Source organism: Corythoichthys intestinalis, chromosome 2 (genome assembly GCF_030265065.1).
Source record: "Corythoichthys intestinalis isolate RoL2023-P3 chromosome 2, ASM3026506v1, whole genome shotgun sequence".
In the NCBI taxonomy this organism is placed as follows: Eukaryota; Metazoa; Chordata; class Actinopteri; order Syngnathiformes; family Syngnathidae; genus Corythoichthys; species Corythoichthys intestinalis.
The window spans coordinates 54,001,496-54,028,533 of record NC_080396.1 but is presented as its reverse complement, the minus strand read 5'-3'; the positions used below and the strand labels follow the sequence as shown (position 1 = coordinate 54,028,533).

The following is a 27,038-nucleotide window of genomic DNA, read 5'->3' as shown; positions in this document are numbered from 1 at the left end:
CAAACACACCAGCAACGTGAACGTCGCGTCAACGATCTCGCCACGATTACGCTTCGAAACGCGGCCGTTAAAGTCAATCAGCCAATGCACACCAGTCGCAGTGCGTCCGCGTGTTAGACGCGTCCCAGAAGCGCTAAACGCGACGCACGCTAAAAGAACAGCAGAATTTGTTTTTTGACGCGAGACGCAGCCCCCCTGCGTCAATACTACTAGGTAGGATCGGGCAGGCCGGAAGTCACTCGTGTAAAAATACGGTGGATCCGGTCGATTTTCAAAATAATATGCAATCGTAACTTCCTTTATAGATAAAATAAACTGAAATGAGCTAAAACACCTGCAATTAATACGAATAATACACAAATCCTGCTACACAATTAAATTAATTCCTGCGTGGTGCTTTAACTTGAGAAAAAAACATCAATAAAGCTTAGAAAAATGTTCATAAGAAAAAAAATGTTAAAATCTTTGTCATTGGGATTGCTTTTTGCTTTAGCACATGACTTTTTTATTCTTTCAAAAAGAAAGCTCGCCAATACACGGGGTCTGAAAGGCAAACTTCCTGCAGCTGAACAGCTCCAAAACAGAAGCTATTCACATAGGTACTCCTCACCAGCTCCGTTCTGCCCCCATTTCCTCAGTCTCCTTTTTCGGCCACAAATTTTCCCTCTCCCCTTCTGTGACTAATTTGGGAGTCAGATTTGACCCCGATCTTAGCTTTAACAATCACATCAATTACATTTGCAAAACCTCCTTCTTTCACCTCCGCAATATTGCCAAACTCCGGCCATCTCTCTCCCGTCCTGCTGCAGAGAGACTCGTCCATGCCTTTATCTCCTCCAGGTTGGACTATTGTAATGCACTCCTCATCGGGATCCCTGGCAAGAGCCTACAAAGGCTTCAGTATGTCCAAAACAGCGCTGCCAGGGTCCTGATGAGGGTGCGTAAACACGAGCACATCACCCCCATCCTTCACACCCTACACTGGCTCCCTGTTCACCTCCGTATTGAATTCAAAATCCTCCTTCACACCCATCACTGTCTACACGGTGTAGCCCCCACCTACCTCACCGAACTCCTCACATCACATAATTCAGCTAGAACCCGGTCAGGCCAACAGCACCGTCTACTCCCGCCCAGGACTCGACTCAAGACTATGGGCGACAGGGCCTTTGCAGCTGCTGCTCCCCGTCTGTGGAACGCCCTCCCAGACCACCTCAGAGCCCCGCAGACGGTGGATGCATTTAAAAAAGGACTAAAAACTCACCTTTTTAAAAAAGCTTATTCTAGCTAATTTTATTTGACTATCTTATTTTTATCTGATTGGTATCTGATTTTATCTGTGCTTCTGCCTGTTTTGCTTTTCCTCTTTTATTCTTAGTCTTTTTATTTATTTTATTTTTTTCTGGCGATGTGCACTTTGAGATTTGTTTTCAAATGTAAAGTGCGTTATAAATAAAATGTATTATTATTATTATTATTGTTTTATTACCTTTAAATACCCGCTATTCTCGCGCGATCTTACAATCCTCGCGTGAACAGATCAAGCCGCTCCACAGACGCGCTGCTCGTGAAACGCGTCCTATGGAAATTGACGCTGAGCGTCACAGGTGCGTAATCGCGGCGAGATCATTGACGCGACGTTCACGTTGCTGGTGTGTTTGAGCCTTAAGTGTCTCTGTCACGTGACTGTCGTAGCCGGGAACGCGCTCGGCCAAATGGACACACAAGTACGGAAGGTGAATTATGCCAAACAAAGGGTCACCACAATGTCATTATCATCATTTTAAAAATTTAAGTGACGGGTAAAAATAGATTATGACCTATATATATATATATATATATATATATATATATATATATATATATATATATATATGGCAGAAAACACTCAGTTGACTTGAAGTTCTGCTCTGAGACGCCAATTTGGCCAAATTTCAAAATTGTCCGATCTGCATGTGTGATTGCCTGGTATACCAGACTCACCGCTGTTCCAGCGATTGAGTCTGGCGACCCTCCGGCGGATCAAATTCTGAGGGCGGAGCAAGCCACAGCAAACAGAGAGCGGAGAGGACCAATCAGTGACGGGCAGACATGACGTTGTTAAAGCGACAAGTAATTAGCGTGAGCGGAGAATGGAGGCGTTAATTCAACATGGCTAGCGTGAGCCATGTTGACTGCTGTCAATGACTTGTGTCGATGTGTTTTTGGTCATTTAAAACTGGTTTTACTGCGGATTGGAACATATTCTTGGCTCTCCCGTTCGCCATCTGTGTTGTTGTAGAGACGACTTTCGGCGCGCAAGAGTGACGTTACTCGTTAAGAAAACGTCATGCTAATAAATGAATCTGATTGGACGGTTGATTTTGTACTTGTTCGAGAGGCCGTTAATGGGCTGGGTCCCAGACTATTTCTCACAGTGTTTGAAAAATACAGGGAGAATAGTCTGGTGGTGCCAGGCAACATGTGTGATACATCATTGGAAAGCTTAAAAAAATTTTTTGAACAAGAGGGCATTTAGAAAAAAAATGCTTTTTTAAACAGCAAAACCCTATCTGGAGCTGAGAGCACGCGACAGCAGAATTACAGACACCATGACTTAAACGAGATATTATCGTATATTTACCTTGTTTCAATCCAAAAACTCCATGTAGCATGTATCACCGAGTGTCAAGACACAGCTGTGAATGGCCACAGCCGGATTTTGGGGGGATTTTATGGGTGACACATGGTAATATAACATGGGTCGCGATGCAGAACTCGCAGACATCAAGGATTGGTCGAGATTTTGTTTTTCATATTTTTACCCCTTTAAGCATTGTTTTTCAGTTTTTCTTTGTTCGGATCGATTATTTATCATCTAACATATCGGAGAAAATGCGAAAGTAACAAAAACAAAAAACAAAAAAAAAGAATACAATTAAGCTATAGTTATGAGGTAGATATCCGTGACTTTTTTGCAGACACCATTTTTTTCATTTTGACATAATTTGTTTAAAAGTTTAAAATATGTGAGTGAATAATTTTTTAAAGGTTTTTTTTTTGTTTGTTTGTTTTTTTTTTTAACGGAATATGAGACATCAATTATTGATTATAAGCTAAAAACGACAGACATTTTGAATAATAAATATAATTAATTACCTTTGTGATGGCTATCAATCAAAACGAATTAACCATCAGCCCAGCAAGTGTGTAGAAAGACTTGGTTTAACGCACTTTACTTGACGTCTTGCTAGCGGTACACAGGTGCTCTCGTCCTTCGATGATGATTGTCGTCCTTTGGCTCAGTCACGTTATGTTAATAGTGAGTGTGTGTATGTGTACATTCAAAGGAAAATTTAATAACGGTGTGGTGTGTATCTTTTTATGGTAATCTCTTTGTATATCTACAGTAAAATGGTAAACTTCTTACATTGTGAAAACTGCCATGAAATTTAGGGCGTTTAAAAAACACTCGTTGCTTTAAACACTTTATGAATAATCTGAAAACTAGTTACATACTACTGTCAAAATGTCACCTTAACTCATTTAGTAATTATTTTGACCCTGTCAACTGGATTTGTATCACAGCTCCCAAATACACAATTTCCACTATAGCCTTGGCTTTAAACAGCATTTATTCATACACTCACTCAAATGTATTTAGGTTTGAAAATCCTTAGTAGAATTCCAATTAACTGTAGGCATTAAGCTGGTTGTCATCTCTTCCTGCCTAGGATTGTGCTGATGGGATGTTGGAAATGGGTGGATTTGGAGTGGATTTTATGACTCTTCGTCTTTGGATTCATAAATCCAGCTCAGAGCATATTACTAGACACCCCCACATGCTTAAATCATACCTAGGGAAATTTGATTCTCCCCTATATAGCAGAAACTTGAGCATGACAGATTTAGGCTCTTTGTCTTTTAGCACTGAGGTTCTATCTAGATGATGTGACTGTTTCTTTTTACCTGTAATGCACGTTGACATTATTGTATTAATTTTCCATGTGAACTAATGGTTTCCCAGCCTTCTTATTTTTGTTCCTTACGGGCACTATTTCTGTTATGTTTTTTTAGGGTAGAAAAAAAGAATAATTATAGTATCTGTTTTGGCATCATGATCTCGGCTCTCTTTCCGTTGCTCAGGCCAGTGTCTTAAATTAGCTTTTCCTCTTGGGTTTTCCAAGTGGGTGTAGAAATGGTGGGCTGCTGAAAAGATCTGGCAAAGCTTATGATGAGATAATCTGCACCTGTTCCTATGGGCGACAGCTAAGACAGGCCACAACAGCACACTGCTGCTCCTAACAATTGTACAAACATAAACAAAACAAGACCAAATTCACCCTTTGATCCAATACAGTGGAGTGTTTTATCATCCTAGCATTCCCCTGCGGTGTCTGTTTCTAGTAAAAATCAATTAAATACCCTAATTCTGTTTAAGAAATTTAATTAAAGCCGGCAAAAATATTCTACAGTCCTGTATAAGCACTCTGATTGACTGATGACATGCCCATGGTATAACCTGCTTTTCACCCAAATGTCAGGTGTTATGGTCGCAATTCAACACAACCCTGATGCGTATACAGGTAGAAACTTCCACTGTACAGATCAAGTAGGGATAAAAAAACCAAAAACATTTTTTGTCACCTGCTACAAAGGTAACACTTTATAATAACTATCCGTTTTACTAGTTAATAGATCATTAGTAAACTTTTGATAAATTATTTATTGTTGATTTGTGAAGTATTTGTTAACAGTTTGTTAAGCATTTACAGGGTGTTCCAATATGGTTGACCCCATTCTAAATGTCCATGCTAGTTGATGGATCTTAATAAAACTATATACACTTTATGTTGAAGGTAATAAGTTTTATTGGTCAAATATACAAAGAAAAGTACAAATATTTGATGGTTCTATGGCAGATTTTCATAAATGTGCAACATGAGCGCAGCCTGCAAAATGCCTTACCAAAATGGCTTTTCTTTTGAAGTGAACGGCATTTCTTAACCTGAAAAGATAGAAATGCCAAACGTTACACACAAAAACTTAAAACGTTTCTACACAAACTGTGTTTCAGGTTAAGAACACCCTGTAAATGCTTAACAAACTGTTAACAAATACTTCACAAATCCACAATAAATAATTTATCAACAGATTACTAATGATCTATTAACTAGTAAAACGGATAGTTATTATAAAGTGTTACCCTCATGTATTATGCTAATGTATATATCATTATTACAAGTATTATACTAATCTGTTCTTGTTTTTATCACATGATTCCTATTTCATGTGGAGTATTGCCATTTTTGAGCTATCGAACGCATCACTCAATTCACAAGAGTAGGATGATGCTTCAGTCTAAAATGTTTATAAAATACAGAAAATTGGGACTATACTTGTCATGTTTTCAAAGGTTTAAGTGGCGTTAAGTATATAAGTCCACATATGTTTTGGTAACAGTGGATACTTAATGCCATTTTAGGATAAAAAGCCATATTACAATAGGATTCCGGATATCAACACAACGCACAAGCAAACACATGATATGCTGATTTACGGTGAGTAGAAGAATTGTTTTTACATATACATGAATATGTAACATTAGACAAGAGGTTATGTCTTACAAAATGCTCAGTTAATGTTAAATTTTCTTTTCGCAAAAGACAGCACATTATCCTAAAAAAATAATCAACAATATGTATCATGAAATGTACCACCCTTATTTCAATTTATTAAAAAAAGAAATTGAGAAGGGAAAGTAAAATAAGAGTTCAAATAATCCAGTTGCACAAGTGTGCTCAGCATTTAATAACTGGGTAGTAGCTGTGTTCAGAATTAACCAATCACATTCGAAAATAACGTGTTTGTCAAAATGATGTCAGTAAACTACGTTTATCATCTTAAAAAATATCATAGCTGTTCTATTTGATTTGGTCAACATTTTATGTGCTTCAGTAAACGCACGAAGGGATTGCTCCAACGTCAACTGTAATTTTGGATCCCACAGCTGCTTGTAATGACACTTAAAATAATTATTTAATAAATCTCCTGGCCAGACAATAAACCCTGTACACAAATAATATTTGTCTGCCGTCGTGCTGTTGGATTATGATTTGACCGCATAAATCAAATGGTTTGCCTTAATTGTATAATAATGATGACAGCCATTGGCTGATTCCTATCACCTAAAAATCATCAACTGTCATGTCAATAACTGGTTGTCTAACTAGCTCTGCAGAGGCAAGGTACTGTATGAGTTCTTCACTGGTCATTTTCCCAGTATATCTTCTGTTATTGTCACTGTTGCATGTATACTGCCCTACTACTATACTGTGTGAGAAATGTGTGTGCAGATTGTAGGATGTTTAAATAAGAAGGTTTCACACATCAAAATAGGAGAGAAAAATACTGAGGTCTAAATAGGATCATGTCAATGTTATAGACCATGAGTCGAGGAAAGTATGGCTCTCGAGTTGTATCTGGATCTTCTGATTAGTGTTTCTGGCTATCCGCTGATCCCGACTGCAACTGACATCTTAAGTGTCAAAATGACTGAATGACATGACATGAGCTGCTCTTTCACTGATCGCATAAAATGTTTCAATTCAGCACCCATCGGTTTCAGATTGCGCTGAGACGGGTGTCAGAGCTCGTCTTTTCATGAGTCGTAGATGTTTAGAGAGAGCTTGTTAGCTTTCACTCAGTCAATGGCAGGGATGGCACTTCCCAACTCAATATTGAGTAAATTGAAGTATTAAAAAATGTATAGGGGAAATTAAACCACAAATTTTTGAATTGTACCCAATATCACACATGCAAGAATCCGTGTGATCAGTTTAACTTTCAGCAGGCATGACTTTTTGGGCTGTCAAATTAGCACCACTTCCAGGGGATCGAGGTACCCAAAATGGCTACCCTGAAAGGCTGTACCTGTCTCTGAAAAACCACAAAGTAGTGTCACACCCCCAATTAAAATTTGTTTTGTGTATATATTTACCGGTAATATCAATAAGTGTACATTAAACCCTAATGCATGTTACCATTATAACATTAATCAATAGTTTGAAACATAATTAGATATTAGCAGGATAAATATCATCCATAAAATAATGGATGAATATAAATAATGCGTACTGTACATTCATTCTCTCATTCTCTTTCATATGATGTGTGTGTTTATGTGGCATGGGTCTTCCAGCAGGATAATGACCCAAAACACACTTCAAAAAGCACTAGAAAATCATTTGAGAGAAAGCATTAGAGACTTCTAAAGTGGCCAGCAACGAGTCCAGACCTGAATCCCATAGAACACCTGTGGATCTGAAATTGGCAGTTTGGAGAAGGCACCCTTAAAATCTCAGAGACCTGGAGCAGTTGACCAAAGAAGAATGGTCTAAAATTCCAGCAGAGCATTGTAAGAATCTCATTGATGGATAGCGGAAGCGGTTGTTCGCAGTTATTTTGTCTAAAAGTTGTGCTACCAAGTATTAGGCTGAGGGTGCCAATAATTTTGTCCGGCCCATTTTTGGAGTTTTGTGTAAAATGGTATTTTATTTTTCATGCTCTTTTGTGTTTTTTCATTGCAAGCAAACTAAATAAAGATTTTACTACCAAAGCATTTGTAATTGCAATCATTTTCTGGGAGAAATTGAGCATTATCTGACAGAATTGCAGGTTGCCAATACGTTTGGCCAACACTGTTTAGAAACAGAATTAATCCTCACATTCAAAGTGACATTCAGCTGAAACTGAACCGACACTATGCTGGCTGCATAGGAGTCTACAAAATTGGTCGTTGCACCGTCAGAGACTGTTTTAGGCAATGCCGTTTAAATTTTAGTCACCCCAATTTAAGAACAATCATCAGCTTAAGAACAATCATCAGCATCAGTTTGCAATATCTGCTTTTCATGCACAGTAATTGCATTTGTGAGATTTTAGCCAAGTGCAGATGGTTAAGGATGAAGATGAAGTTGTTTTGGCAAATGTGAATATAAAGGTTTTATTATTGGCACCGGCTGATACTAGAACCATGGAGGTGAAGTCAGCTCCTATTGGATGTATACTTGTATCAGGAAAATTGGAGGAGGTGTCATACAAAGGGAAATTCTTGCATTATTAAGTCTCTCTGTTTGTAGACAAATGTGCTACATACGTTACATACAAGTAAATGACTTTAATTCAGGTTTCATTTTTCATTTTAAGTAATAATTTTTTTATTGTCTTATCTGTCCCATCGTTGTTTTTGTTTTATTTTTCCAGCCGTTGGCATTCAAATGAAACTGGACTTCTTTCAGAGGAAATTCTGGACAGCCAGTAGACAGGTACACCACCACAAATAGTAATGGTAATTCATATTACATGTTAAAGAATGAGGTATGGATATTCTGTAGCAACAAAAAAAGGTTGGAAATAAATCACAGCAAATACTTTATAGAAGTATTTTGCCATCCATTTTAAATCCATTCATTCAAGAGGCTCAATTAATAGTGATAAGGTTAGGCAACTTACTGTATCTCATTAAATGGTTTCGCTACATTTTAAACGCATTTTAAATATGAGTTTACAAAATAATAACAATAAGAATCTGGCAGAGGGTTTTCTATATATGCCTTCTATAAATTCCTTGCCTTACATTGCACATGCTTTTATTTCCTCTCTTTCAGTGTGCTGCTCTGGATGGAAAATGTTCCATAAGTTGTGACGATGAGGTCTGTCATCTTTAATTATACTGTCACTTGCCACTGTTTTATACATCAGCTCGACCATGATGATTTTTTTTTTCTTTGCTTCAACAGAACATTAACTGCTACCTCATCGACAACAACGGCTTCATTCTGGTGGCAGAGGATTATGCTCTGGTTAGACACACAAACATTATATGGGGCCAGTATAATCTCACATGTCACGGCATATTGTGGAAATATTTTGTTCATGATGTAAAGTTAACACACAGCACTATAGCTGTATTTGGCATATCTATACTGTAAATTGTTTTGGTGCCCTGGTTTTGATGTGCCAGACTAATGCAATATGCCTTCCATACAGCACATAGAATGTTTTCTAATGTATTAATTGATATTGACAGCAGCAGACATCCAATCAATTTCAATTGGGGTCCAAAATTGCATTGGATTGGATGTCTAACACAGTAAATGACAGCCAAAGAGTTAATAAATGTGTAAAATTGTTATTGTGTTTTAACTTATATTATTAGTGAAGACAAAAACTATTATAGAGTAAACAGGACAAATATGAATGTGCAGTGGTACCTTGCAACACGTACACTACGCTTACCAAGTTTAATAATATAAATTTGTATCATCTAGATTAAAGCTTTTTTAAATAAAGATGGTGAGACAGCATAGAAAAAGCAATCCTAGTCGCTTGGTGGGTAAGCAAGTTTAAATTTGATAAAGTTAATAAATAGGGTGATTAAAAAAGAATGTGCCAAAATCATCACACATTTATTCATTTTAAAATCATTGAAATAGACTGAATTAAATTAATTAATAATTTAATAAGAATTAGAATAGGAATTGAAAGTTTTTTTACTAAGTAATTAATTTTAACAAATTAAAAGTTATATCGATTTTGTTAGTGCCGCTGGTGGTGGTCACACTGAGCACTTGTAAAGCATGAAAAGTTATATACAATAATTGTATTGTAATACTAGTTGTATTACTAGTTATTATTATTATTATTATTATGTTTTTTTTTAATATACCACAATGGTTTTGGCTAATTCTTTTTTAATCACCCTGTATATATAATACAGTATTCACTTTGGCCAGTCATTTAAGAAACAACTGCTGAATAACATGGCTGTATTTTTTGTTTTTTTAACTTTTCAATATTGCCTCCAAGTGGCATAGAAATCTTAAGTAAGAATGCAATTAATGAACAAGTTTGAAAAATCAAGTATTATGATTGACAGATAATAAATATAAATAAGACTTCTGTTAGCTGAATAATTAAAAATTATGCTAGTCTGGATACAAGTACAGTACCAACTTTCCTAGCGTCTACCAATATGATCATTTTTCATTTTACTGTGACTGAATGTTCTCTTTTCTATCAGCTGAGGTTTGTACTGTTGATTTTTTGGGGTGAGTTTATTTATTTATTTTTTTTTAACCAAAGTTCTCACTCATGCTCATCTTATATTCTAATTTGTTAGGAGCATGTTTTTAGACCTGCTGCTGCTCACAGGCTTATTTTGGAAAAGGGAAAAAAAAACTTTTGTCGAGGGTGGGCAATTATCAAATTGACATGACTTTTCTTCCCTTTCAGACAGGGAACTTTTTTGGAGAAGCCGAGGGGGCTGTAATGACTAAGCTCCTGCAGATGGGCTCTTTCAAAAGGTACTTTAAGTCACATTTGCTGTGTGTGTGGGGGTGTATATTATAAAATCCACATGCATAATATCATGGCACACAGACGGGCCACAAAATGAGAGCATGTCTCCAATGGCGCTGACAGCTCTCAACCTGGCCAATCATGTTGAGCTATTAAGTGCCGAACTCCGACCCTTAGCATAGCGTTTTTCGTTTGGGAATTACCACAAATCGTTTGCTGAAATGAAGGAAAAACTTGAAATTATAGACACATTTATAGATTTTGAGCACATTTGCTGATCCAGAGCTTGTTGCTTGAGCTGCTTTTATTGTATGAGTCAACTGTCCAAAATTGTTGTCCTTAAAGTGCCTGTGAAACAAAAAAGCTTGTTTATTTCATATTACACACAACGATCGATAGATATATTCAAGTTTTTGCTCCCGCGCCATGAAAATGAGTGACTTCCGGCCAGAGCCTGGATTGAGGAAGAATGACAATGTGACGTCAGCGGACTAATCATTTTCACAGTACAGCAATATGCAGAAGGACTGCTGATTCAGCTGATTATGCAGATTAATTTGTTTATTTTTTGGGCCATGCCAGCCCAATGTGCTGCAGACTTTTGTTGCTACACCAGGGAGAGTGATATGAGGCTTTTTGGATTTCCAAAAGATCCTGTTCACGGCAAAGAATGGGCAAACAAGTCCGACAATCTAAAACCATATGACGGATGACAAAATAAGCTACGTGTTTTATGTTATGTCAAACAGTGGGATCATGGCAAACGTTTTAATAAGGAGGTGACTTGCATCTGTGGGTGACAATGCTACCTGTCCAATGAGAAGGCCACTCCACTGACAACCGAGCGTCTTGTCGCACACTATGGTCACCAGCCGATAAAGGCATGCCCACCTCTAGAGCACTATCCTCGGCTTTGGGTCTCCATTGTGTAGAGACTTCCACTCCCCTCAGTCTTCTTTGCATGCCAGCCTATAGAGCGCTATACTCGGCTTGGGCTCGGGCAGCCACGTGCTCCGACGTCAACCGGTTTGTCCACCGAGAATGCGCTATTTTTGGCATTCATTCCCCTCTGCGCCCCCGGTGACGCTGCCTGCCTGCCGGGGCCGCAGCGGAACGTTGAGCCGAAACTTGCTCGCCACCGGGGCCTGGCAGATCGGTGAAGACAATCACTCCCGCCGCTGTGTGTGACTTGAGTCGGGGTAGTTTTGGGTGATTTTTCGTTTTCGAAAGTTGAGAAAGAGACTTGGAAGAAGTGCAGTTCGGGTTAACATGTCGCCTAGCTCTCATGCCTTTTGTTTTCTTTATGCTGTTTTCTCCGACTCCAAAGCCGGGGCAGGGAAATGATAAAAGCCGGAGTAACTCCGGTGGCATAATATACCATTCGGGAGAGGGAAAAGTCAGCAGTTTTGACCAATATGCAGTAATTTAGCCACTGAATAAATGCATTTTATATTATTTCATATTCAATTTAGGACATGATTGTTATCTGTCATGACCATGCAATTTTTATTTAGCAATTGAGGAAAAATACTTAGATAAGATGAATATCCTGTAAAATATTGGAGTAGAGAAATTAAAACGATGATATTTTGCTAATCTCGCTCGCATTTTCGCAGTCTGAATCTTCCCCCTCAATGGGCTGAATTCTGAATCAGCTGAAACTTACTCTGCCTACGTCATTACCCAGATTGAGGCGCTAGAGCACTATAATGACAGGCGGAGCTGAACAGCAGATTAAAGGTCATTTCTCATCATCTGCGCTTTGCTAAATTGTTGTATATAGTTGAATCGTCTAAAAATACAATTTTAATGCACATAATAATGCTATTTAAGATTTTTTTATGGTGTCACAGGCACTTTAATGTGACGAATGTTCTGAACATCTGATACATACGGTGCAAAAACTATTACTCCCCGTTTACAACCACATTTCAGTACTTAACCATAATTTCACCTTGCTGATTCTTTTCATTGTTTAAATCTACAGTATAAAATACATAGCTGACAAATCAGGATCCTCTCAACTATTATATGGATAAATCTCACCTTCATAAAGTACATGCTGTCAAAGAAGGCTCTGATGGATTTAAAAGAATCTTTACTTTTTTTATGATGAGGACAGATGTGCAGAATCAACATGCTAATGTGAAGAGTTTTAATTTGGATTCATCCTTAGTATGAGGTCCATTAAAACTGCTGGCATATTTTACAGATGAACTAAGGTTCTGTTTTCAGCCACTTGGATTGCACATGATAATTTCCTAGGTAAAGGGCAAATTGATGATATACTGTATATGTATTATCACTAGAGGTGTGCAAAATTTCCGATTCTTAGATTATTCGCGATTCGGCCGTGGAAGATTCGAGAACGATTCACAAACATCCAAATTCCGATTATTGAAATATGCCAAGTAAAGTGGAAGTACAACACACTCAGCGCGCCGCGCGGTCTTCGGGACAGAATGGAGCGCGAGTAGCTAAACATTATGCTTCTCATTAACCGGCCCCTCGGGTAATGCCAACACTCAACTCACGGCTCTAGCTCAACTCATGCCACGAGATAAAAAAAACACAACAACATACCTGACTGCTGCCGAAAAGCTGCTACAAGTACAGCTAAGCTACATAATGTTACGGTAGATATCATTTATATAGGACTAGATGGATTATAGACTCGGTAGCGGTAGCAGCACATTTGCAAAAAGCTAGATGCGGGCGTTAGTAAACGGCCGCCATCTTAAAGCAGTAAACTTCCCTGCAATGCTGTTGTAGCGAACCTTCCAAGCAAACCTAATTAACTTTTTATCTAAAATACTCCTAAATCGGTAAAATATTGACTTGAATCTATCTTTAAAATAGTTTTAAAACTTTCACATGTCAAAAGTAGACAAAAGGGAAATTATGGAATAACGGGAGCAATTTTAACAACTTTAACGGTTGATTCACAACATTAAATTAATTGAATGTAGTTTAAAGCTGCTGATACAGAATGGGGACTGGAGTTTTTTTATTTAATGTTTTTTTGTATATTTGTTTACTGCTATATGTTAACTTGATATTGAAATAGTAGTTTGGTTTAGCCTGAGAGTATTTTTGAACAATTTTGGAACTAATGTACAAAACTTAATAAAAAAATAAATAAATAAAAAAAGGAGGGGGGTGCATCAATAATCACTTTATAATCGAATCGGAGCCTCTGAATCGTAATCGTAATCGAATCGTTAGGTGCCCAAAGATTCCCAGCTCTAATTATCACTCTCCATTCCCATCAAAGAAGTGTGCATGGCTGTCACCCCAGGAGGAAGCCTCTTCTGAAGACAGTACACAAGAAAGCCCGCAAACAGTTTGCTGAAGACATGTCAACAAAGCACATGGATTACTGGAACCATGTTCTATGGTCTGATGAGACGGGCAGGCTAATAAATACTTAAAATACTTAAAAATATCTGCAGAAATGCGAGGGGGTGTACTCAGTTTTGTGATACACAGTTTATTATATATACATATAATACATATACAGTATATATATATATATATATATATATATATATATATATATATATATATATATATATATATATATATATATATATATATATATATATATATATATATATATATTTAACTCTTTCATCACCCCCTCATCTCCCCTGGTAGGGTGGGTGGCTGTTCATCTCAAGCTCAGGTCCTCTACCAAGGGCCCGTGAGCTTGAGGGTCCTATACAGTATCTTTGCTGTTCCTCTTCTGGACGGAGATGTTTGATGTTTTTCCAGGTATTTTCTGAAGCGACTTCTCCAGTGTGGGGGACACGGCCCCCAGTGCTCCAATGACCACGGGCACTACTGTTGCTTTCACCTTCCAGGCTCTCTACAGCTTTTCCTTGAGCCTTTGATATTTCTCTCCTTTCCGGTGTTCCTTTTCCTGATAATACCATTGTTGGCCTTTTCCGTGTTCCTTTTCCTGATAATACCATTGTTGGGCATGGCTACTCCTCCAACACACCTGAATCAAACTGTCAGGATTGTTATCAGGCAACTGCAGAGCTTGCTGATGAGCTGATCATTTGATTCAGGCGTGTTAAAGGAGGGAGACATGGAAAACAAGATGGATTGCGGCTCTCGAGGACCAGGGTTGGCCACCCCTGCTCTAGATACTGGATTTGGGGTGGAACCCCCTGCGCATGGTGAGCAGTTTCCGCGTTTTCACATCTCTGGTTTGAACTTCCTCATTTGACCAGCTTATTATCCTAGCTGGGTATCTGATCACTGGTAAGGCATAGCTGTTAATTGCTCGGATCTTGTCCTTGCCATTGAGCTGACTTCTTAGGACCTGCCTTACTCGTTGCAGATACTTGACCATTGCAGCTTTCCTTGTTCCCTCCTTGTGGTTACCATTTGCCTGTGGTATTCTAAGGTATTTGTAGCTCTCCTCAACATCTTCTATCCTGTCTTCTGGGAGTCAACCCCCTCAGTCCAGACTACCTTCCTTCTCTTAGTCATCATTCGACCACATTTCTCCATTCCGAATGACATTCTGATGTCCCTGCTATAGATCCTGGTGGTGTGGATCAGTGAACCAATGTCTCGCTTGCCCTTACCGTACAGCTTGATGCCATCCGTATAGAGGAGGTGATTGACTGTGGCCCCATTCTTAAGTCTGTATCCATAGCCAGTCTTGTTGATTATTGGTTGTCGGGGTTCAGGCCAATGCAGAACGGCAGTGGTGATTGGGCATCTCCTTGGTATATCCCACATTTGATAGAGACTTACACAATAGGCTCGAAGTCGACCTCAAGGTTAGTCTGCCACGGCCTCATTGAGTTTGCAACTAAGGCTCTTTGTGTGGTGTTAAGCTTGTACAACTTCAGATATTCCAGGATCCATGTGTGCAACATTGAGTCGAAGGGTTTCTGGTAGTCAATCCAAGCAATGGACGGGTTGTCTGATTAGTTTTGCAGTCTCGGGCGACAGTTATGTCTGTATTGGTGTTTGGCCCCTCTTGTGTTTCTGCCAATGCCTTTCTGTTTCTCTGTCATGTACTGATCCATGTGCCCATTTATCTTAGCTGCTATGATGCCCGACAGGAGCTTCCATGTTGTGGAGAGACAGGTTATCAGCCAATAGTGGGATGGGACTGTTCGTTTCTGGGGTCTTTTTGGATCAGGACTGTTTGTCCCTTGGTCAGCCATTCAGGGTGGATCCCATTATTCAGCAGTTTGTTGATTTGTGCTGCTAGGCATTCATGGCTTCTTTAACCAGTAGGTTTAAATCGTGTCATGGCCAGGTGCTGTCCAGCTCTTCATACCATAGATTGTTTGTTGGATGTCTGCCACTGTGATGGTCACTAGGCCTTGGTCAGGGAGGGTGCTGTGGTCTGCTCTTAGGTCTTTTAACCACTGTGCATCACTGTTATGTGATGCTTCCCTCTCCCATATGCCTTCCAGTATTGTTCTGTCTCCAGCCTTGGTGGGTGAGATCTTGCTGTATGTATAGGACTTTTTTAAGGCAATATAACATGTATGACGTGTTACCCACATGTATCATATCTGAGCATTAGTTCATGCTTGCTGGTCACAACATAATGGGACCTGGCTTACAGCTAATTGGTTCCTGGTGTAGAATTGCAGCTGTCGGTACTGTGACTGAGGTTTTAGTATGACCTGTGGCTGCAGATGGACCTGGTTCTCTCAGACACACTAGAAAATTTTGTCACAGACACCCTTCATTTAAAAAAAGTCTGTTAACCACAGACGTGTTTTTACGTATCACATAGGCATCATATTATATGCAGTATTTATAAGCAGTACAAGCAGCCAGCCTCAAAAGATTTTATGCTTCTTACATCAGTGCCAACAGTTACTATGTTTTCCCATATCATTTGCATACCATGTTGAAAACTAATATGAGTCCAAATGTCACAAATCTTTGCAAATCTTAGCTGTTAAGATGTGATGTGATGCAGTCATAACCATTCACTGCATCATCGTTATCGAGCATTCTTCAAGTGTTATAAATAACACTTGAAGAATGCTCGATAACACATAAAATGGATATATAATCCACACATCTCTTTAAATGCTAGTTTTTTTTTTTTGCTAACTAACTTTAAAAAGGTTTCCACAGTAAATATTTCTGATAAAATTTATAACTTAAATACCAACATCAAATTAGATCATGTGCTTGAACGAGTGTACACACTTTTATGACTGGGTGTGTTAATTAAACACTCATGTTCAAACTCGTATTAAATAGTTGTTACAACACAACTGTCACCCTTAGAAAGGCCTCTGAATATCCCTAATAAAAAAAAAAAATCTTTTTTACTTTTCCTTATTTAAAAATTTCAGTTCAAGTTTTACAGGTTGTACTGCAGGTCACACTAATGGTGACAGCCTTTTTTTCTTGTAAATATCTCACAATACAAAGTGGACACCTTTGAGTTATAGTCAACTGCGGCTTGATAAACAAATACACATTTCTTGTGAAATGTGGTGTCTATGTCTGGGTGTGCCATATAGTCAAGAATTACAGTAAATGTTTTGAATTATATGAATAGTAATTGAAGTTTAAGACACGTTTAATAACCTTACGGCATATCTAATAGTCTGGGGATTTACAAAACCCTTAATTCCACCGATTCCCATCCAATACCCCCAAATCGTTGACACACACCATGTGACATTACTTGAGAAAGCTCTGTTTTCTGCTTATTTTCCGTACCCCGCACTTTCTCGCCAAATTTAGCCTGTATTATATCCAAAGCTATGGCAGTGGTGAGATGTTCTGCCATTTTGACAACAACCAAGACCAGCTGAAATACCAAAAATGTGTGATAACTTGGATAAACTACCTTATTATGGAATGTATTTTCCTAAATCATTAATTTCGTTTGTCTATGCAGGGTGACTCTTTACGACTACCAGGCTCTGTGCTGGGTCTATTCAGAAAGTAGTGACAGTGGAAACACATTGTTGGATGTAAGTAATTTACTGTCTTAATTTACTTTTTCACCTTATAAATTATACCAAGTTCTGAAAAATGTGTCATTTGCGGTAAGGGAACATACTGTTTTTGTTCTTTTTCTCTCATGCAGCCTTGCTTTGCCTTTCTCTCAGCTGTGAAGTGGCTCCTTACAGAGCTTGTCATGTAAGACTTCTGATGTGGGAGCGTGGCTTCAAGCCGGAATAGACATACGTTTAAAGTCGCGTTTTGTTGAAGGATTCAATCACATTTATGTGTTTTATGCAGCAGCTGTAGATTTGTTTGTGAGTTTCCACTCACGCATGATGACGTGGATGTCAAACAGTGTGTCCTGCTGTTTCTTTATAGCCAATGCATGCTTATGATGCCACACTGTGGCAGCAGCATGTTCCTTAGTGGTGTGGTGTCACCAAAATGCACGAAAGCAATAGTGTGAATAATATGCTGTTTTTCAGTGATTTGTTATGATTATAATATTATATTTATTTTTTAATTAATTTTTATTTTTGTCTTCATCTTACATCAGTTACACTTTGTTTAAAAAAAAAAAAAAAAAAAAAAAAAAAACTCCCTGACTTGCATTTTAATTTTTCTTTTATTTTCTACATTTTAAATAATACTCGTCACTTGCAAAAAAAAAAAAAAAAAAAAAAAATGTAATATACAGTATAACAACATGGATTTGGACTGGAGATTGCGGTTAATACTGATGAGTTGTATTCAATTTGTAATCTTACAGTGTTCTGTTGGTTTAATAGATTTATGGTCGAGTTCAACCTGTACAGCTGGTGGCAGTCTGACCTGACTGCAAAAGGTAAGAGGCATGCACACACAAACTTACTCTCACCTCTCACATTAACACACGCACACTTTATTTTTAATACTCAAAAGACCCTGTGACTGATTGTCATTGACAATTTTTTTGAAAAATATAATTATTATAATATTATCAAGCAATAAGGATTAGCAATACAAATTTGTACAATTAAAAAATGTGTACTTTAGGAAAAACAAGTTGGCCGTTAGACAAAGCATTATTATTTTTATTCTTTTTATCAAACTGCACTTTTAACTTCTGTCTGAGGTAAATACATTCTAAAACAAAATCTGGTTCTCCAATATATGAGAAATATAAACATGAATATTTTTGATTCAAATTAAGAATTAATAACAACCGTTTTTCCATCTGGAAAGATCTACTTACAAACCAAAATGTTAACTGATCCAAAAACTTTTCTGGGTGGGGGTGAGGGGGTGGTTGAAAAGACCAGTGTTTGACATCATATGTCGATTTGACCACGGAAAAACTGAACGGAAGAGGCATGAGTCCAAAAAGTGGAGAAAAAAAAAACAAAAAACAACCATAACCCAACAAAAAGCCTCATCTGATTGCCCCAAGCGAACTCAGCCATGGTGTGTGTCTGTCAGCACACCAGTTTTTTGAATATGTCTAAAAATATATGTGTATGTAATGTTTAGAACTGTGCATTATGTTTGAACTTGCGGTAAGAAATATCCATCCACCATGGAGTATATTTTACGTGTGCTTTTTATTTTCTTTGTTAGCTTCACTTTTCTTCCCATGCATAAACATCTGATCTGATTATTTCAACATTTGAAACATTGTGAGGCCTGATACTTTGCGGTGTAGTGAATACCGAATTCTTGAGGGGAATGAAAGCCTGGTTATGAGCGGTAATATTTTATGTTTGGATAAGGGAGAGGGGAGAAAGTCGGTGCTTTTTTTGAAGGGAAGCTAAGCACTGCTGCTCCCAGAACAGTCGGGACAATTTCATAGCTGGCTGCCCTAAGGTCTTAACAGCAACCTCTACAGCTTCTTACAATGCACACAATAGACCCATGACACCCAAAAGACATGGAATCACAAATAAACCAGTCTGCAACACCTTCCAAGTTTAACTAATCCCACGCCTAAATACATGCAGGTTTTATAAACACAGACATATCTTCATGGCTTGTAATTAAACTACCCTATTCAAATTAGAGACATAATCCACATTCCCTTGAAGACTTGCTTGGTAAAATTTGTTAAGGGTTTATGTAAGGACAACACTTATGTTTAAATGTTTATTTTCGACATGCAAAGTAGGATTAGCTCTTCCTTTGATAAAGCATCCTTGAAACATTCCGTTTGAAAATGTTTATATTGCAGTTTACTTTTCAACCTCTAGGTGGCAGGAAAGTTCAACAACACCCACCTGCATTGCCTAGTGTTGGATTTAGCTCCACTTCACAAATGCTGTTTTCTTTCAAGCATGTATATATACTAGGATGTGGTGTGTCTAACTGTTTGCTTGCATTCTATTTGCACAACTATTTCGGCAGTTCATTTTCCAGGAAATCATCACAAACGCCTTCACTTCTTTCTCCTCTCTTCATCCTTTTCTTCTTCTGTTTTCTTCCTTGCTTGCTCAGCTCAGAGGATGGGCCGAACCATGCAAGTACCATGTGACACTGAGTACCCGGCCTTTGTCTCGGAGAGAACCATCAAAGAAAACACTGGGAATGTCGACTGTGACGGCTGCATCAAGTAAATGTGACACAAACATGTGAACGTACATTTATAAATTCATTGCCAGTATCTATAGAACAGTGAAATAAATGTAACTTGAGTTGATTCCGAAACACTGGCTTTCTAGTGTGATAAGGGCTGCTTCTATTTATTAATGACATGTGTATATATATTTTTTTAACCATCTATACCAGCAATGTATTTTAACAAGGAGAACAATTAAATTTCTTTGATTAGATGCAGAAGATACAACAAGTGTGTTGCTACCAACAGAACAATTCATGTCTTCTTGTAGTTTAATTAAATCAGACAGAACTTTCAAATAATTTGTTAGTAGATTAGAAGAGATTTAATATTTTGGGATGACATTTTTGTTAGGTGTTGTGCCATATTATTTTTCAAATGGGGGCCTTGGCTCATAAAGATAGGAAAACGATAAGCAACAGAATGCACCAAAAGGTTTTGCAATATTCCATGGATTTCAGGTGCCCTCTGAGAGCTCATTAAAACAATCTCCTGCATCTATAAAGACACCTTTTTTAAATGTATAATCAAAATAAGTCATTTGTCTGGTAACACATGCTTGCAGTTTGATATGCACGGCATTTTTAGGAGAGGTGGGAAAAAAAGGAATCCTTTTTAAAAATGGGAAAATGAGTGTGGTCCCCATTAACAATTTGCGCTATTCTGTCAGGCAATTGTGGGGTGCTCTCCGGAACCCTCCAATGGAGAATTCATTGCTCCCAGCTGTTGAACTGCCAGGGAAATATGTGTTCAGTCCTCATGCATCTCTTTACACAATCTCACTGCAGGGATGCGTACATAAAAACCTCTCTGTTCTATTTGAAATGATCATGGATCTATTTATTTAACAATGTTATGCTTATTGTTGTTGGGGAACCAAGATTTTAAACTTCAAGTGTCTGTTTAAAAAGGCTGACAAGGAAGGAGAATGTATTTAAATTCTGATTTAAAACACAGTGCGCCCACACAATTCAGCAGACACCCAAGCCGACCAGCCACAAATTTATGACCACTTGCACAATATAACGCTACTCTTCCTTTGCGCCTTTTGATTGACAGTGTTGGAACGGTATTGGTTTATATGTTTATTTAATTGTTTAATATTGCGGTTGGACTTGAGGTAACCGGAATGTTAGCCAACTCCTGTTGTAATGTAGTATAGTTACAACCACTGCAATAAATTATTAAACACTGAATATACCTCTCTTAGAGTGTCAATCAAAAATGAACGGTTATCCTTGTAGACGAAAAACATTTTAGCTTAAGTGCTTGTATTATGTATTTTGAAAGTATATTGTGCAAATGGTGGTAATTTCATAACTGGTCATTGGATCTTTTTTTTATGTTTTTCTCTAAGGTTTATGACATCAGCATTCAGGACATCTTTAAACCAAATTATATTTTCAGTGCTGATATATAATGTAATGATACATTTTTAATTGTTTATACTAACTGAAATAGTAAACATTGTACTTCTTTGAAAGATGTCATTTTATTGATCGATTATTATTATGATTAGGATATTTCTGCAGAGAAGCTAAGTGAGGGACTAAACTTTGGGTTTAAATGAATGAATAAATAAAGAAGGAATCTTAAAGGCACTTCTTCATCCTGAATGTGCGCACTATTTTTTCTCGTAAGTGGACTAATACATTTATTAAGCACCTAATCAGAGGTTTCATCTGCTTGACTTTCTTCTGTCACATTTTGAGAAAAATAATGTGGGCTGTTTTCCTTGTCACACCATTTTGCTCTGACTTCTATTGCAAAATCGAAGTGGATTTTCTTACGACAACTAGGTTTTGTTGATGTGCAAAAAAGGTCTTGTTATTATTTCATGGGAATGTTTCCAATGTTCTAACTTCCCAAAGAACCATACCCAGAAATACCTCACTGTATATATATTTAAAATAATAGTACGTTTTAAACCACATAAAGTAACAATGAAAATATTTGTTAGTTATGATAACAACTAGAGAAATTTGTAATCGGAAAATATGCACCCACACAATCATTAAGCCAAAAGTGAGCAAATGAGATGTGTGACACTTTTCTTCCTTTCTTCTAAATGCAAATATCATAAAATATGGAGTGTGTGTATGCGTATGCGGGTTGGTGTTGCACCCCCAGAGTACAGTATATTCAAGGCCATCAGGCATACAGTCAGCAAATGTTTTCATCCAAGAACAGCAGTTTAAACATTAGTATGTCCTGTTCACTACGAGTGGGACAGTCTTGGCCTGTCTTGGTACGATGACTGTTTTAAAATGTGGTGCAACTCCGCAACTGAAGGCCGTTTGCGGTTGGTTGAAAATGACCGCGCTATTAAATTAGGAGAATATTCCAGTAGTTATGAGGTCATTTTCGTTCCAACTTGCCTGTACAATTCGATTCCATTTATGTACTGACACAATAAAAGTAACCTCAAGACACTTCTTTTTATAGGGAGGTTTTGGAAGAAAGGAACATTGATTCAATTGGGGTGGACATCTGACTCAACAGGTCAGGTTAAAAGAAAGATGAGATACAGTAGATGATAATTCGCGGATGAGAGAACAATGCAAACGGCAGTAATAGTAATATAGTATAATGTGAACTCAGTGCTCTCTATATTAGCAATACCTGCAGTTTAATTTTAATGTACTGTATATGTAGTGTAACATCAGCCTTTAAAGATATTTCTAAAATAATACCCTAATTTGTAGTTAGATACATTGTACTTATGATGCTCAGGAGCACTCAGCTTTATGATCCTTGAAAAACACCTGTTTTGTTTTTTGCTTTCATCTGGGCTCTCATTGTTTCACTGTTTTTGATTTTATTTTATTTTTTTATTTTTTTAATGGTAGGAAGCCACGAAATTATGAACACGGGTGGTTCCCCCTTCTCCTTCAGCATGTTTTATATTAAGCAACACTTCTTTGAATCTCACCTTAAATTGAATACAAGAAGTGCAGCAGAAGACAAATTGTGGAGGAAGATGTGCACTTCTGACTCTGTGTTGATTGACAGCTGGCAATGAGTTTCAATGTTCATCCAGTGGAGTCTCTGATCCACTGTACACCAGATTTGTAACACAAAGCTTAAGAACAAATTTATTATTTCATCCTCATGAACCTTGCCTACAAAGCCATCTGTCAACACACTGCAATTACTGAAATGTATATGCACATATTCATTACGTTTTTGTCCCCCTGTCTATGACTGGCAGGTCCTTTGTAATTCAGCAGATCCCCAGCAGTAATCTCTTCATGGTGGTGGTGGACAACAAGTGTGATTGCAGCATGTTTGAACCTATCACCATGGATCCTGTGGAAATTATGTATATCCTTTACTAGGAAAAGCTTGGACTTTAAAGTCGATGAAGCTTTACCTACTTTAGAAGTTTGGTGTTTCATCTGTTGGTTTTGTAGCAAGCGTTCCATTGCAGTTTGTCAAGAAATTGTTTTGTTTCATCTTGCTAGAGATGGCAGAAATTGTATTACTCATTGGAGCAGTATGATAGCTATAAAGCTTCTCACACTGGTGTTGAACTGAAGTCGGACAGAAAAATGTATTGTTGGGCATGAATTTTGTGGTGCTGATTATACAACAAATTATTGTTCCCACCTTAACTTTTTCTTCACATAATGAGTCCCTAAAGTGTGAGAGACTGAAGATGCAAAAGGACAGGCGGCGCCCTGATACCTGTCACCCGTTCCACCCAGAGGTATTTGCATGCTCAAAGAATAGCCTGCATGTTAACTGAGCCAGCATGTGGGTTGTATTAAAATGTTCCATATCTGTTATACATTATCACATTTGGCCCACGTATTTTTGCAGGAGAACTCAATGGAGTGTGGAGGAGCTCAAACTCTCACACCGTCATTTTCTGCATCACTGCTTTGCATCCTCCTGGCGCTGTTCCCCAGGTGACAAAGCTGCCTGCATCTTTCCATCTATCCATACATACATCCAGAACTTTCTGTCAGATCAATTTGGCAGGTAAAGCTATCTCAAAGAAGTCACACAAAAGAAACAATCTGAGGTAAGAAACACTCCTTGTGTTCCAATTCTAGCACCTGTCACCAATTTAAAGGTCCTTTCCTAAATTGCCTGCTGACAGCACAACTGAGAGTTCCAATGTATGTGATCACTAAGGTGCTATAGCAATGTTACATGCACTCGACCTTTGATTTTTTTTTTTGATCGATCAGATTTTACCTTAATGACAAATGGTCTCACTCACTCTCCCAAGTAAGCGTTCAAGCCACGGAAGTCCCATTAGCAGAAAGAATGGTGCACCTTCTTTTTGTACTGACTTTTCATGGACAATCTCATTTTGAAGATTTAAAAAAGATGAAGATGAAACTATAGTAAAGCAATGTTTAAGCATATTAGGTTTTTTAACCAAATCTTCAACTTCTCAATTTTTGTAATGAAGTATATGTGTGTGTATACTGTATATACAGTATATACTGTATATGTACACACTGCATACACATGTATGTATGTATAAGTTTTATCTGTACAGCATATGACTGAAAAGTTGAGGAGTTTGACATTTAATTTACAAGTGGTATCCATAAACTGTGACTATGAGATTTTAAGTCCTCTGATGTGGGTAGTTGTTAAAGTTTAAGCCTTGCCTTACTCATCAGTATTGGTCCTGTTTGTGTACTTTTTGAAAACAAAAATAAAAACATATTTAAAAGTGGAAAAAGAACTGTAATGTTACGTTTGTCTCCCAAAGTTAGAGGCAGCTTTTCATTGGGTTTTACGTGTTTTATTCTTTTTGTTCTTTGATTTTCGGTCAGCATATGAACAAAAATGCGGCAGGCCTGTTTGTGTGTGAGTCTCTTGGGGTCTGGGGTGGGTGTGCATGTGTGTGTTTTCATTCATCTGTTATTTTGTCCTTTTGTCCTTTTACGTACACTATACACCTCTAACCAAGAACTCTTTCACCGACAAAGAAAAGGATAAAAGCCATGAAGCCATTGAAATCAACAGCAAGCCAATGAATTCAACAGCAACACACATCTGCAAACGTTCAGCAAATAGACACAAACAATCCTTTGATATTGATTTTCAGGCCATATGCTCACATGCATGCAAAAGGATTTCATGGCAAGTTGGGTCAATCTTATTGTGTTTGTGCAAACAAAGTAGTACAAGAAATAATAAACCACAGAGGTTCTGTGAAAGTATCCCAGGCGCCTCATCTATGGTTGTCAACATGAAGGTCCCCATGATCACATTCGTCATCTCCTTCGGCACCTCTGACCCAGTCACCTCAGCGGGCCACCCTACTTTGACAAAGTAAAGCTCGCTCTTCTTGCAAGTCTGATTTTTCTTGTACTGTTTGAACAATTCTGTCCCTTGAGCAGAGCAATGTGACTGTAATCACTCCCAGTTCATCCTGTTCTTCCTCGTTCAATGCTCCAAAGACTCCCTGACTAGCTGCTAGGTCATTTATCACTCCATAATGGGCTGAGAGCTGTTTGGGGTCAACACACATTGAATCCGGTCTGTGATTCCTTCCCGGTTGCCAGATGAGTTATACGAAAGTGTGTTGCAACACGACATGGGAGGATAGGTAGACTTATGGAAAGCAATCTTTTCCCTGGGGACTCTGCCACAACCACAGATCTGCTGCTATCCTTATGATTGTGTGAGTGATAAATGGTCATCACCATTTCCTTTATGCCCTTCATACATCTAGGCTATAGGGTCATTTTTTTCCTCTTAGTGTCTTGAAGATGTATTTAGGTAATATTTGGCTCTTGAGGTCAGCAGTCATTGGTGTTGATTTATTCAAAAGATGTTTGGGTTAAGGTCAAGCTGATGTGCCACAACAAAGTCATTCATCCATGTACAGTTGTGCTTAAAATTATTCAACCCACATTGCAGTAAGGTTTTAGTATTACATTTATTATTTTTACGACCCCAATTCCAATGAAGATGGGCCAGTGTTTTAAATAAAACTAAACAAACAAAATACAACATTTGATTCAATATTTTTGTTGTTGTTTAGCCTATATTTAATGGAATACACTATAAAAAAAACAAGGCATTTAATGTTCAAACTGATAAATTGCGGAATCGTTGTACTACTTTCCCATTCTTGCTTGATGTAAAGCTTCAGCTGTTCAACAGTCCAGGGTCTCCGTTGTCATATTATATGGTTCATAATGTGCCACACATTTTCAAAGGAAGACAGCAGGCTGGTCAGTCTAGATCACTTACTCTTTAAACCACGTAGCAACACGTGCAGAATGTGGTTTGGCATTGTCTTGCTGAAATAAGAAGAGGCCTTCATGAAAAGGACATGTCTTGGATGGCAGCATGTTTCTCCTAAACATGTATGTCAGCCTTAATGTATAATTATGCATGCCATTGGCACTAACACAGCTCCATGCTATCACTTATGATGGGTATTGAACTGAGTGTTAACAACTTCAGTTGTTAACGCTATTCTGTTTTTATTCATGTTTGACAACTTCCCAACTTCATTAGAATTGGGTTGTATCTTGTTCATAATCAGATCAAATTAAGACATGGAAAATCAACAATTATATTTGTCTTCATTACAATGAAGCCTTTATTTCATCTGTTCAATTTTGAGATGGAAAATAATAAATGTCAGACTTACTGAAAAACTATAGAGCTGTTGGGGTTGAATACTTTTGTACACCTTATGTGAAAATGTCTTTGTAAACTTGGACACGCCCATGAATAGCTACAACTGTGTATCAAATACAATCTACGCATTGCAAGGAAAAATAGAACAAAGAAATAAAAACAGCTGCCCCGCCTCTATGTGCAGTGTTGTATAATGTGTACTGTATGTTTATCTTGACAGGACTGTCTCACCCCATAATTCTGTGGCCAAGACAGCCACACCCAGAAAATGTCTATCAAAAGCAAGAAAAAAAAATGGCTTAATTTATTTTATGGTTTAGCAACCACATTCCTGATGTATGGCACACTGTTGTTTGTGGTGGGAAGGGGCTTAGAGAAACATATGTGAAAATATCCTCAAAAAGTTTCTGTGCTTATACACTGTGTATAGATACGATATATAATGGTTTACTTACCATTATCTTGACGACGTGAAACATATTCTATACTGTATGTGGTGCCTTGAGTGATGTAATAACTTTTTAGATACTACGTGCTT

The 27,038-nt window shown here is 37.8% G+C and overlaps 1 protein-coding gene across 3 annotated transcripts in view; it reads left to right on the top strand.

Annotated features, from left to right (window-relative positions):
- LOC130930315 (voltage-dependent calcium channel subunit alpha-2/delta-3-like) overlaps window positions 1–26,145 on the top strand; it is a 288,134-nt gene extending 261,989 nt beyond the window's left edge. Inside the window, exons 24-34 of one of the 3 annotated variants that reach the window (XM_057858208.1) lie at window positions 8,245–8,306; window positions 8,649–8,693; window positions 8,781–8,843; window positions 10,276–10,346; window positions 17,243–17,318; window positions 17,435–17,487; window positions 18,081–18,136; window positions 19,759–19,873; window positions 23,091–23,206; window positions 23,509–23,588; window positions 23,702–26,145. In XM_057858208.1, coding sequence (XP_057714191.1) covers window positions 8,245–8,306; window positions 8,649–8,693; window positions 8,781–8,843; window positions 10,276–10,346; window positions 17,243–17,318; window positions 17,435–17,487; window positions 18,081–18,136; window positions 19,759–19,873; window positions 23,091–23,206; window positions 23,509–23,588; window positions 23,702–23,794 — 830 coding nt within the window. In that variant the 3' untranslated portion in view covers window positions 23,795–26,145. The remainder of the gene's footprint in view (window positions 1–8,244; window positions 8,307–8,648; window positions 8,694–8,780; window positions 8,844–10,275; window positions 10,347–17,242; window positions 17,319–17,434; window positions 17,488–18,080; window positions 18,137–19,758; window positions 19,874–23,090; window positions 23,207–23,508; window positions 23,589–23,701) is intronic. The other 2 variants (XM_057858191.1, XM_057858200.1) reach the window with 2 other exon arrangements.
- The last annotated feature ends 893 nt before the right edge of the window (window positions 26,146–27,038 follow it).